Source organism: Sciurus carolinensis, chromosome 10, assembly GCF_902686445.1.
Source record: "Sciurus carolinensis chromosome 10, mSciCar1.2, whole genome shotgun sequence".
Taxonomy (NCBI): Eukaryota; Metazoa; Chordata; class Mammalia; order Rodentia; family Sciuridae; genus Sciurus; species Sciurus carolinensis.
This window is the reverse complement of record NC_062222.1, coordinates 65723710-65738177: the sequence shown is the minus strand read 5'-3', so window position 1 is coordinate 65738177 and position 14468 is coordinate 65723710. Positions and strand designations below refer to the sequence as shown.

The 14468-nt window shown below is 34.1% G+C and overlaps 1 protein-coding gene across 6 annotated transcripts in view; it reads right to left on the bottom strand.

Annotated features, from left to right (window-relative positions):
* Positions 1-308: 308 nt before the first annotated feature.
* Snca (synuclein alpha) overlaps positions 309-14468 on the bottom strand; it is a 112715-nt gene continuing 98555 nt past the window's right edge. For all 6 annotated transcript variants that reach the window (XM_047566979.1, XM_047566978.1, XM_047566973.1 and 3 more), the window contains 2 exons: positions 2161-2244; positions 309-881 (listed from right to left, as the gene is read on the bottom strand). In XM_047566979.1, the coding sequence (XP_047422935.1) occupies positions 849-881; positions 2161-2244 (117 nt within the window). In that variant the 3' untranslated portion in view covers positions 309-848. The remainder of the gene's footprint in view (positions 882-2160; positions 2245-14468) is intronic.

Sequence of the window (14468 nt, the reverse complement as noted above, 5' to 3'; positions counted from 1 at the left end):
TGGATAGGAGATATAATCAAAATCATTTTTCACTTTGGTTTCATGGAACCCACTTTTTCAAAACAGCCACCTAAGGCACCAGTGCACATCCAAACACCCTTGGGGCAGTGTTGTTTCAGGGAATTCTGAATGCAGAGTTAATATTTCATCTCTTCTAAGTCCTATCAAATTCCTCCTTCTTCAAGTGGTTGTGGGGAAGTTTAAATGTAAGTTCACTATGTCAGCTTTCATTTCATATTGGGTATAAGCATGATTTTATTATTAAAGTGAGATGGGATAAAATATTTTTGTAATGAGATAACATTTTATTTTCATTGTCACCATTTTATATACAAACACAAGTTAATAAAACACAGCACAAAACAGTAAAATTTCATAATTAATATTTATAGGTGCATAGTTTCATGCTCACATATTTTATATATTGTATTTATTAATAAATTTCACAATACATCATTATTCTTAGACAGAATCATTAAAGACACCTAAAAATCTCATATGATAGTAAATCACAACTTCTCAACAACAGCAACAAAAAAATAGTGAAGATTTAGAAATAAGTGGTAGTCACTTAGGTGATTTTAATTTGCTTTAATATTTTAGATTTGAAGCCACAATGTCCACAGCACACAAGGATCCTGCTACCGTATACTCACTTTAGTGAGAGGGAAGCACCGAAATGCTAAGTGGGGGCAGGTACAGATACTTCAATCACTGCTGATGGAAGACTTCAAAGTACACTGTAAAAACTGTGAGAAATGTCATGACTGGGCACATTGGAACTGAGCACTTGTACAGGATGGAACATCTGTCAGCAGATCTCAAGAAACTGGGAACAAGGATATTTCTTAGGCTTCAGGTTCATAGTCTTGATAGCCTTCCTAACGAGGAAAATCGAACAGTAAGCATTGTTAGTGGAAGCAACCAGTGATCAGGATTTAGAAAAGTGACATAGGACGTGGCTTAACATTTTGGGTAAAATTTATACTCATAGAGTTTTGGAACTATTCTGCTATGAATAGATATAATCTTAATTTTAATAGTTTGATCTTACCTGTCAGATATGAAAGTGAATTATGGTATTGTCAGAGTTAAGGTTTCTGGTTCTACTTCCAGATGTGCCATTAAACAATCATGTGACCTAGTCTATAGGACGTATTAGTGGAACTCTCTTGCTCTGTTTTCTCAACTGCAAAATTTGAGAGCCAAATAAAATGGCTTAAGAAACCTCTTAAGGCCAAAATTTTCTAATTCTTAAAAGAAAATTAAGACATTTAAAGGAAAGATACATTTTGTTTCCTTTCACTCTCAATTGCAAATTTCATCTTCACCTATGGCTTCAATGATCATTTTTATCCTAAAGCCCAAGACCTCCATAAAGTATCTAGATAGCATCCACAATAAAAGTATCAATTGGCTTTAACTAAAGGGGTCATATAAGCGCTTCTAAAAACCAACTCTAATAAGATCAGGATTCTGCTTAAAAATAAACATGTCTTTAAATTTTCCAGGTGCTTTCAGAATAAAGTACAAACAAACTGAAAGGTTGTCCTGAAGTTCTACAATTTAACAATTTGTTTTTGAACCATCTCTGTAATCTTTATTATTATTATTATTATTGGCACTGGGCATTGAACCCAGGGACACTTAACCACTGAGTCACATCCCCAGGCACCCCCAAATCCCCGCTTTTTTTTTTTTTTTTTTTTTTTTTTTTTTGGCAACAAGGCCTCTCTAAGTTGCTGAAGCTAGCTTTGAACTTGTGATCCTCCTGACTTAGCCTCCCAAGCTGCTGGGATTACCTGCATGCACCACTGAACCCAGCATCTATAATCTTAATCTGTTACTATTGTCTCTGATTCCTAAAGTTGAATCATAATTACCATTCTTCAGACCTGTCCATAGGCACAGACCTACATGTCTTTTCTTCTGTTATGTCCTTGTACTAGAATATTCTTCCCTCATTTTAACCTATTCTTTTTCCTACCCCCTCCCACCAGATCAACCTCACCTCCTAGATAAATCTTCTCCTGGTGGACTTACACAAATTCTAACATAAAGGAAATCTAACAGGCACAGATTTTTGGTACTTCCTATTAGGAAGACCCAACTTAAATTCCTAAACTTCAGTTTTAGCACTTTATGAATAAAAATCTTTACCTCAGAAGGCATTTCATAAGCCTCATTGTCAGGATCCACTGGCATATCTTCCAGAATTCCTTCCTGTGGGGATCCTTCTTGACTCTAATATTTGAAATGGGAAGCACAAAAAGAATGTGATGAGGTATAATTTTTCATTTGTGAAATACATTTTGAAAAAAAATCTCATTTTATATGTACTTTATAAAAATATATATAAAGTAAAAAATTTTCAAACTATATAAATTCCAAAATATATAAATATTGCATATTTATATATTATATATATAAAATGAGATTTTCTTCAAAATACAAACATATTTTATATGATGGCAGGGATGCTGTATAAAATTTTTGTCACTCCTTTACATTAGTGCTGGCCTTCTAAAACACCCTTGGGAAAACATCATGGCAACATGAGTTACAAACTCTAAAAGTGTACAAAGTTTTTGCCCAAGTAATTCACAATAGTCCAAAGTGATAATTCAAATATTTTTAGCACAAGATCTATGCCAACAGTTAAAAAAAAAAAAAAAAAAAACTAACTAAAAGATGAGGAGTCAAGAAAATGATCATTCAACCACTCAATAGATTATTATGAAGACATGTATTATGACATGAGAATTATGTAGCAAAATGAGAATGTATGGCATAATCTGTAGCAGGATATAAAGGGGTATGTATATTGTGGATACAACCTATGTAGAATTCAGTTGCAAATGTACAATGATTGCAAGAAAATACAACAAGTATTAAAAGTATTTTGTTATACAGTTATGTACGTTTTTAAAAATTTTTTTCCTGAATTTTTAACTTACACAACTATAAAAACATACATGTTTTTCAATTTATTGTAAAATGATGGCAGATAAATTATTGTCTGAAATATGAAGATTAAATGTACATATATTTGAAGGAAGAAGTGCATGATCAGACTATTTTTCAAGGTTATCTCTTCATAGAAAACTTACATCACAAAATTTGTCCTGAAATCGTCATTACTTTATTAGTATTCTTCATTAAATACCTTTTTTCTTTGCATTTATTGTGGCAAAATAATTGTAAAATGAAAAAATTAGTCAGAAATTCAAAAAGCAGAAATGCAAGAACCCAAATGTGCTTACTTAAAGAGTCCCTCAGCTATGTTTACAAAATATATTTGATGTAAATAATATCTCCCCTGATTTCATCATGAACATGACTGACAGGCAGGCAGGAGGATAAGGAAATAACTGAGAGTAAGAAAACATTAAACTAACGATCACATGGTGACACTGGATGTTGGTTGGTGGATTCTCTGACTAGATCAATCATGTACTGGGATCAACTGTAATTCATCCTTGTTCGTTTAAAATACTGCTACACTCAAATTACAAGTACAAAATGATTCCTTATTTTTAAAAGCATAGTATATGTACATTTCCCTAATCCATTTAGATTTACACTCCACAGATCAATAGGCTATGAAATAAATTATGTATAACTTATTGTGAACTAAATATAGGGGATCAAAATTGGACTGTCATGTGTTTTTATTTCTGTAATCACTGCATTTTACATCCTGAAAAATTAACCTAATTAAAAGTTTAACAGTTTAAAGAGTTCTAAAACCTAATTCTGGCCTAATTCAGGACAAGGGCTTCAGAGACTGTAGAAGAAATGTGAGTAAAAGTAAAGAGAGATCAAATAAGTGATAAGAAATAAAGTAAGCTATGAGAATGAAGAGACATTTTCAAAGTAAGCTATGAGAATGAAGAGAAAGAAGGGAAAATAAAATAAGAAGGGTGATCAAACAAATATGATCCTAGGATGTTCAACAATTGTCAAACTCATAAGTACAAGCATATACATTCAGAAACTTTACTCAATAAATAAATACTGTTGAGCACCCTCTCTCATTCTCTCTCTGTCTGCTTGCTGACTGCCACAAGCTGAGAAGCTTTTCTCTGACATGCCTTCCACTATGAGTTTTTACCTCACTCAGGCTCAGAGCAATGGCATTGGCCCACCACAACTGAACCTCTGAAACCATGAGCCAAAATAAACCTTCTCCTCTTCTAAATTTCTCTTGTCAGGTACTTTGGTCACAGTAATGAAAAATCTAACAGACTTGAAAACTATCAAACTTGTTTCTTATTTTCCTATACAAACTATATCTTACAGTACTTCTTGTATAAGGAGTTGATAGAATAAGTTTTTTGTTATAGACATAATTGAGGTAAGGCAGGAGCAAAGCAACTGGAATATCACTTTTTCCCAGTGGATCTGGGCAGAGGTCACCCCAGGGTGATAATATGACTTGGAGAGAGTTAGCCATGCATTGTGTGTTCCTTGAAGGAACTGTACATCACCAGATAGAAGGTATTCTTGCCAAAATTTTGAATTTGATTATCCTCTATCACTGAAAGGGGCCTAAAGAAATTATTCACATCACTGGATGCTATCAGCAGATTTTAGAATGTGGGGAAGTGTACAGGACAAGTAACACAACTACTTCAACAAGTAAATTGCAAGGAAAACAAGTTATTGGTAACATATATTAAAGAAGAATGAGTGAGCATCAGCAAGTTGCGACTTAAGAACTTTACTTCAGTTAATCAACTTTGTTAATCAATTTTCTATCTCTGTGACCAAAATACCTGAGAAAATCAACTTAAGAACAGGAAAATTTATTTTGGCTCACAGTTTCAGAGGTTTCAGTTCATGGTCAGCTAGTCCCATTGTTTGAGCCTGTGGTGCTGCAGTAAAACATGGTGGATGCACGTGGTGGAGACCTGTTCATGTCATAGTAGCAAAGAAGCAATAAGAGAGGCAGAAGAGGTCCAGAGCCCCAATGTCCCTTTCAAGTGCCCACCTCCTTCAATGACCTAATTTCCTTCTACAAGGTCCCATTTCTAAAAGTTCCTCCAGCTCCCAAAAGCACCACAGGCTGGTAGGCAAGCCTTTAGCATAGGAACTTAGGGGGACTTTAAGTTTAAATTATAACACTTATTTTATTCTCATTTGGATCCAGTTTTTAAACAAATGGCCAAACACATGTGAGACCTTTATGAAAATTTGAACACTGACTACACAATTATTTATTTTTAGCTATGATAAAATGTTAGGGTTTTGACTTGAGGAGTCTTTACTTTTTAGGTGTTAAATAAACAGATATTCACAGATAAGATACTTAGGTATTTGCTTAAAAACTATTAGGGTTTGGGTGGGGGAATATAGATGGGATGTAGAAGAAAGAGTCTTTAATTTTGTTATAAAGTTTAAAAAGTGTATATAGTCACTTTAAATTATGTCTCTAACTCTAATGTTTTTCTAAATTTGATTATGTGTTCTAAATTTATTGACTCCAAAATATTAACAGATTTTTAATCATACTAAAATATTTGGCAGATGTTCTAAGAGAGAAGATAACAATTTATGTGATCATTAGATACAATTTTATCTCTGTACCTATGTATATATTGTAAAAACATTAAATGTTATCTATAAATAATTATTTGAATAAATTTCAATAAACTCCAATTTAGAACTGTGCCTAATCATACTTTGTTACAGCAAAGAACATTAAAATTTTATATATTATGACTATTAAGGACTTGTTTTCAAAGGGTAATTATATCTGAAAATTTGAGATGCATCTTCTATTCATTTATACCACAAAGAAAAGAAAAAATACCAAATAACAAATATTAATCATCTTTAAGAAGAGCCATTTTCTTTCCAAGTTTAGTTTTCATCAAGGTATTATATGAAGCCATAATATTTTAGGGCAATAAAATACACACAAAATTCTGGATTCTGATATATCTGTGCATGCCTGGGAAGAGAGCTTATAATTGGGAAGAGAGCTTATAATACCTTCTTTGCCTCTCTAATCAGTTCTGTCCCTGGAAAGTCTATGGTCTCCTTTTTCAAGTAGGATTGTTTTAAGAATGGTGAAATATAGGAATCTGAGGTAGGAGGATTGCAAGTTCAGGCCAGCTTGGGCTACTTAGTGAAACTCTGTCTCAAAAAAAAAATAAATAAAAAGGCCTGAAGATATGGCTCAGTGGTAGATCACCTTTGGTTTAATTCCAGTAATGATAAATAAATAAATAAATAATTTAAAAAGTCAGAGTAGATTCAGTATCCTCTCTCTGCATTCAATCCATGAAAATAAAAATTGTCATCAAAAAAATTATAGTGGAATGTCCTTCCATTTCTAATGAGGAGGGCCTTAAACACAGTAACTGAGTGGGGAACAGAAATAGTGCGCCTGACCTCTCCCACCCTAAAAAAATAAAAATTAAAAAAAAAGACTCAATTTCTTTTTAAATGAACCTATTGTGTCAAACAGCTAATACATAACCAATGACCACCTGATGTCTGTCTTAGCTGACTATTGTGTAAAACCGATCTTAAGACTAGGATAATACTTTATTGGGAAGTATAATTCCCAGGAAGTGAAAGTGAGGGAAAAGGAAAGAAATTTCAGCTATGGGAGAGAGACACAACTGACCACTCAGCGTGCTTCAGGACCAGGGTGAGAGCCAGAGCTCGCTGTTGCCTCCTGAGCAAAGTGGAGGTGACCTCCCAGACTTTCAGGGCCTCCCTTGGTATTCTATTGGCTGTATGGGGGAATAATTCCCTGTGTTGCAAACTTCTCTATTTAGAAAACAGAGTGCAATCTCTCTTCTTGACCAAACTATGATTTAGAAGGCACATCAAATTCAAAAAACTTGATTTATATTTCTGCCATTAACGTTTCATATTGTTGAGCAGTTTTTGATTAGGATATTTATTTTTATGAATATAACTATATACATAATATTTCATTTTATTTCATGAGTTAAATTTTATTATACTTATGTCTATTAATACTTTCTGCAAAGCAGTTTTTAAGATTCAATTCCATGACATAATTCAATTTTTTATTTGTTTTAACTAGTTATACATGACAATAGAATGCACTTTGATACATCATATATAATAGAGTATAATTTCTCATTCTTCTGGTTATACATGATGTAGAATACCACTGGTCATATAGTTTTATATATATATGTGTGTGTGTGTGTGTGTGTGTATATATATGTATGTATACATATATATATGATAATAATGTCTGATTCATTCTACTATTCTTCCAAACCCCCATATCCCCCTAATCTAAAGTAATTCTATTCTTCCCCAGCCATCCTCCCCATTGTGCATCCACATATCAGAGAAAACATTTGGTTTTTGGTTTTTTAGGATTGACTTATTTTGCTTAGCATGATATTCTCCAGTTCCATCCATTTACTGGCAAATGTCATAATTTCATTCTTCTTTAGGATATATAAAGAACTAAAAAAATTTAACACCAAAAAAGTAATAACCCAATCAATAAATGGGCTAAGGAACTGAACAGACATAATTTAATTTTATTACATATTTAGTCTGGCATATAAGGAAGATAAAAATGACTTCCCCAAACCACAGTCTCAAGTAAAACATAGAATTGTCTGGAGTCCTTGTTAAAAATATAAGTTTCTAGGGCCTTGTATATATCTTGTTAAGTATACTCCTTGGAAAACACTGCCCAATATCAGCAACCATTTGAAAACTCTGTGGTGTCATTTAGTTTAAGAGTATAGCAATGTACTGTCAGTGTGACGACATTAAGGTAAAAGATGTCTTCCATTTTGAAGTCTATGAAAAGCTGGCAAAGAGTCAGGATTTTCAAAAGACACTGCAAAACAACATGGTCATATTTATAATGGCAGGGCTTCGTCAATTACCTGGCATATAGCATATACACCTTGAGCATTCATAGCAACAGATGCACTTTTCGCATCGCTGCTTTTACACTGCAATTCATGCTTAGTTTATAGCCGACCACTGATTACCTCTGGTGCTATATTCTGAGACCATCTTGATTCTCCTAATTAAAAAGTGAAACGATAGCACATGATTTTCATCATAAATCACATATGATTATGTGATTAATAACACCTAGCCACAACTAGCAACACCTAGCCACAACTTTTAGTGAAGATGTGACTCCTGGGTCAACTGTGAGACAACCTGATTGGCAAAGCATTTACCCTACCTCAGTTATGGTATACACCTATTCAGATTTTGTCTCAGTAAATGACACATTACTATGTGATCAACCATTTGGATCACTTGGAAAGAGTCAAAGTGGTAAGCACTGTAAGTTATATAGTAAACACACTGTCCACAGTTTATACCATCAGGGTACCTTTTCAGATTAAGAATGCAGATTTTAATTAAATGATGCTCTTAGAGAAGTGGTCCTACATAGAAACAGAATGTATTTAGAAGTCATTCAAGCTCTACTTTGAATAATGTAGCACATCACTCATTTTCTTGCCATTTGTCCTTCTAGCTATTTCTTTAGCCTTGACAATCTCAGAGTGAGAGAAAGATAAAGGGAATCAATGAAAAGAAAACTAGCTTATCTCATTGCTTTTAAGTTTGGGGCAAGGAGGAGAAAGTAAGCTTATGCATTCAACATACTAGAGGGTTGTTTATGAAAGATATTTATAAGGATTATTACTGAATCCTTTTCAATCATTTTAAATACATTTTGTTTCTATATAGGACAATCATGATTTCTAAAAATAATTGAATCCTCTTATTTTTAAGAAGAGTTTTTCATTGCACAGCAGGGAAGTCGTGTTCCATCTTAGATTCTAATTCTCCTTAGTAAGCAGCTCAATGCCTGCCACATTAATGGCAGAGCCATGTAATTAGCTGACTCACCTAATAAGACTTTGCTGCACAGCAAAAATTGCCAGCTTTTCTTCCTGTAACTTGGATATAGACCTGGTTGCAAATACTAATACACAATGGGAAATCTGAGAATAAACTATTTTTACTTTTCATGTCTAAGATGGATCATCTTCTATTGATAAAAATATTATTATGCATGTTTCAATGTACACTTGAATTTGTTTAGTTTATTAAGTTTATTATTTCATGGATTGGATTCCTAAAGATCAACTCCTTGGGTGTGAAATTGGGCTAAGCTGAGGAAGGTCTGCTCCCATGTTGGGCTTAGAATCAGTCAGTGATTTCATTTTTGTCAAGTGAACTGATATTTGAAAACAAGTCTTTAAACCAGCTATGGGGGAATGAAGCAGTGAAGAGTGTAGGCTTTGACAAAGTATGAGATAGCAGTTAGCATTTGTATTTTAGGGAAACCTTAGGGAATGCTGAGATGCTCTTAAGAAAGAGCAAGATCTAAGCAAGCCAAATCCCAGGTATTTGTTTTAAAAAATATGGGGAAATGTGCCTTAATATCTGGCTGGGAGAAAATGTTTCAGACAAAACAAGTTTATGTGCAAAAGAAGGGATAGGACTTATGGTTCTCAGAAGAGTATGAAGGCAATATCTTCAAAACCAGAGGTTATGCAATTCAGAAAAATCTTAAAAAGCAAGGAAAGGATGTGTTTTCTTTGTTTAAGAGATTAAAAGGTTTTAAGACATACAGGCGATTAATATAAATATGAAAAAATGTTCAACACATCTAGTAATTAGAGAAATGCAAATTAAAACAACTCTAAGATTTCATCTTACTCCAATTAGAATGGCTATTATTTTTTTTTTTTTTACGTTTACATAGGGTAATGATGTTTCTTTTTTTTCCCTTCCCCCCCACCCCTCCCACCCTTTTCCCTTTATACAGTCCTTCTTTCCTTCATTCTTACCGCTCTCCTTAGCCTAACTCTAAACCTAACCCTAAACCTAATGCTAACCCCTCCCACCCCCATTATATGTCCTCATCCGCTTATCAGCGAGATCATTCGTCCTTTAGTTTTTTGAGATTGGCTTATCTCACTTAGCATGATATTCTCCAATTTCGACCATTTGCCTACAAATGCCATAATTTTATCATTCTTCATTGCGGAGTAATATTCCATTGTATAAATATGCCACAGTTTCTTTATCCATTCATCAACTGAAGGGCATCTAGGTTGGTTCCACAATCTGGCTATGGTGAATTGAGCAGCAATGAACATTGATGTGGCTGTATCTCTGTAGTATGCTGATTTTAAGTCCTTTGGGTATAGACCAAGGAGTGGGATAGCCGGGTCAAATGGTGTTTCCATTCCAAGCTTTCTGAGGAATCTCCACACTGCTTTCCAGAGTGGCTGCACTAATTTGCAACCCCACCAGCAATGTATGAGTGTTCCTTTTTCACCACATCCTCGCCAACACCTATTGTTGCTTGTGTTCTTGATAATCGCCATTCTAATTGGGGTGAGATGAAATCTTAGGGTAGTTTTGATTTGCATTTCCCTTATTACTAAGGATGTTGAACATTTTTTCATATATCTGGTGATTACTTGTACATCTTCTTCTGTGAAGTGTCTGCTCATTTCCTTAGCCCATTTGTTGACTGGATTATTTGTATTCTTCATGTAGAGTTTTTTGAGTTCTTTATAGATTCTGGAAATTAGCGCTCTATCTGAGGTATGGTTGGCAAAAATATTCTCCCACTCTGTAGGCTCTCTCTTCACATTTCTGATAGTTTCCTTTGCTGAGAGAAAGCTTTTTAGTTTGAATCTATCCCAGTTGTTGATTCTTGCTTTTATTTCTTGTGCTATGGGAGTCCTGTTGAGGAAGTCTGATCCTAAGCCAACAAGTTGAAGATTTATACCTACTTTTTCTTCTATAAGATGCAGGGTCTCTGGTCTGATTCCAAGGTCCTTGATCCATTTTGAGTTGAGTTTTGTGTAGGGTGAGAGATAGGGGTTTAATTTCATTCTATTGCATATGGTTTTCCAGTTTTCCCAGCACCATTTGTTGAAGAGGCTATCTTTTCTCCATTGCATATTTTTGGCCCCTTTGTCTAGTATGAGAAAATTGTATTTATTTGGGTTTGTGTCCATGTCCTCTATTCTGTACCATTGATCTACCTGTCTATTTTGGTACCAATACCATGCCGTTTTTGTTACTATTGCTTTGTAGTAGAGTTGAAGATCTGGTATTGCAATACCCCCTGCTTCGCTCTTGCTACTGAGGATTGCTTTAGCTATTCTAGGTTTTTTATTTTTCCAGATGAATTTCATAATTGCTTGCTCTATTTCTGCAAGGTACATCATTGGGATTTTAATTGGAATTGCATTGAATCTGTATAGCACTTTAGGTAGTATAGCCATTTTGACAATATTAATTCTGCCTATCCAGGAACATAGGAGATCTTTCCATCTTCTAAGGTGCTCTTTAATTTCTTTCTTTAGTGTTCTGTAGTTCTCATTGTAGAGGTCTTTCACCTCTTTTGTGAGATTGATTCCCAAGTATTTTATTTTTTTCGATGCTATTGTGAATGGGGTAGTTTTCCTAATTTCTCTTTCTGAAGATTCATCACTTATGTATAAAAATGCATTGGATTTATGAGCATTGATCTTGTAACCTGCTACTTTACTGAATTCACTTATGAGTTCTAAAAGTTTTCTGGTGGAATTTCCAGGTTCCTCTAAATATATAATCATGTCATCAGCGAACAGGGATAGTTTGAGTTCTTCTTTTCCTATTCGTATCCCTTTAATTTCTTTGGTTTGTCTGATTGCTCTGGCTAGAGTCTCAAGGACGATGTTGAATAGAAGTGGTGAAAGAGGGCATCCCTGCCTTGTTCCAGTTTTTAGGGGGAACGCTTTCAGTTTTTCACCATTTAGAATGATATTAGCCATGGGCTTAGCGTAGATTGCCTTTATAATGTTTAGGAATGTTCCCACTACCCCAATTTTTTCTAGTGTTTTGAGCATGAAGGGATGCTGTATTTTATCGAATGCTTTTTCTGCATCTATTGAAATAATCATGTGATTCTTAACTTTAAGTCTGTTGATATGGTGAATGACATTTATTGATTTCCGAGTGTTGAACCAACCTTGCATCCCTGGGATAAAACCCACTTGATCGTGGTGCACTATCTTTTTAATATATATTTGTATGCGATTTGCTAAAATTTTGTTGAGAATTTTTGCGTCGATGTTCATTAAGGATATTGGTCTGAAATTTTCCTTCCTCGATGTGTCTCTGTCTGGTTTAGGTATCAGGGTGATATTGGCTTCATAGAACGAGCTTGGGAGGGTTCCCTCCTCTTCTATTTCATGGAATAGTTTGAGGAGTATTGGAATGAGCTCTTCTTTAAAGGTTTTGTAGAACTCGGTTTTGAGAACCCATCTGGTCCTGGACTTTTCTTTGTTGGTAGGCTTTTGATGACCTCTTCTATTTCATTGCTTGAAATTGGTTTATTTAGGTTGTGTATGTCCTCCTCATTCAGTTTAGGTAATTCATATGTCTCTAGAAATTTGTTGATGTCTTCGAGGTTTTCTGTTTTGTTGGAGTATAGATTTTCGAAATAGCTTCTAATTATGTTTTGTATTTCACTCGTGTCTGTTGTGATGTTTCCTTGTTCATTCCGAATTTTAGTAATTTGAGTTTTCTCCCTCTTTCTCTTTGTTAGTGTGGCTAAGGGTTTATCAATTTTATTTATTTTAGAATGGCTATTATTAAGATCACAAACAATAATAGATTTTGGCAAGGATGTGGGGAAAAGGCACACTTTTACATTGCTGATGGAGTTGCAAATTGGTACAGCCACTCTGGAAAGCATTGTGGTGAATCCTCAGAAAACTTGGAATGGACCCACTTTTTGATCCAGTTATCCCATTCCTCGGTTTATACCCAAAAGTCTTAAAATTAGCATACTACAGTAACACAACCACATCACAGTTTATAGCAGCTCAATTCACAATTGCTAGATTATGGAACCAACCTAGATGCCCTTCAACAGATGAATGGATAAAGAAATTGTGGTATATATACACAATGGAATATTATTCAGTCATAAAGAATAAAAATATTATGGTATTTGCAAATACATGGATGGAATTGGAGAATATTATGCTAAGTGAAATAAACCAATCCCAAAAAACCAAAGGCTGAATGTTTTCCCTGATAAGTGGATAATGATATATAATGGGGGTGGGAGAAAGGGGGTGAAAGAAGAATGGAGGAACTTTAGATTACGTAGAGGGAAATGAGAGGGAGGGGGTATGAAAAATGGTAGAGTGAGACAGACATCATTACCCTATGTACATGAATGATTACACGAATGGTATGAATCTACATCGTGCACAACCATAGAAATGAAAAGATGTACGCCATTTGTGTACAATGAATCAAAATGCAGTGTGTAAAAAATTTAAAAAATAATAAAAATAAATTTAAAAAAAGAAAAAGAAAAAAAAAGGAAGAAAATCCAAGGAGGAAAACCATATAGTAGTCAAGTGTATGCTGCAGCCTGAATGCTTGGGTTTCAGGGATCTCCATGCTACTGGGAACAGATACCAAGCACAGTAAACTCAAGATGTCCTCAAAGGTCTGGAAGCAAAACCCGGTCAAGGGAGTCCCGGACTTCACAGTGGAATATCTTGCTTAGCATCTCTCCCAGACAGGAGACACTGAGGAAACAATGCCCTACAACTGCAGTAATTAATTTCAAAAAGGGTTGCAATTACTCCACCCTGTAAATTCTGTCATATTTAAACTTTGTCCCATGGGTCGCGATTGCCATTTTGTTTTAGTTACTTAGAAAAAGTTTTCTCTGAAAATCTTTATTCATACCTCAACAGGTTGGAGCTTAAAGGGAATCTTATTAAATTCTACCAAGAAAGATGATGGGCTAGAGGTATCCTTAGACGGTCCATGTAGTGAAATACTTTGAAATATTTATTTTTCATCTTTCTCTGACATGGAATAACAATAGCTAATGTTTATTTACTACTTACTCTGTATTTGTACCATTCCAATAGTTTTACATGCAGTAATTGATTTTAAAAAATAACCCTCTAAAGATGTTACTACTATTATCTCTATTTCATGGGTTACAAAATACAGATGGACAGTCTGGCTCCAGAGGCACACTGTGGACTACTATGTAATAGTATTTGTCAAACTTATTGGAAAATAAATCAAGTTGTGCTGCTTAAACATGCTAAAATTAAGTTTCAAAAATTAATTGTTTCAAAATATATTGTAAATATTTTATGAATAAGTTCTGAACTCTTTATTACTTCAAGTTTTTCAGTATTTTTAGCAAAAGCAAACAAAAACTCCAGAAGGTTAAGGAGTTTGTGTGTATGTATGTGTATGTGTTTGAGTGTTTTATTTTTTAAAGAGCAAAAATCAGAAATACATACATATATATATCTACATACATATATATATGTATATATATATATACATATATATATATAAATTATAAGGTAATTATATCTGCAAACATTAAGTGGATCAACATTTTTGTTACAGGGAAAACTAGCTTATTATGAATT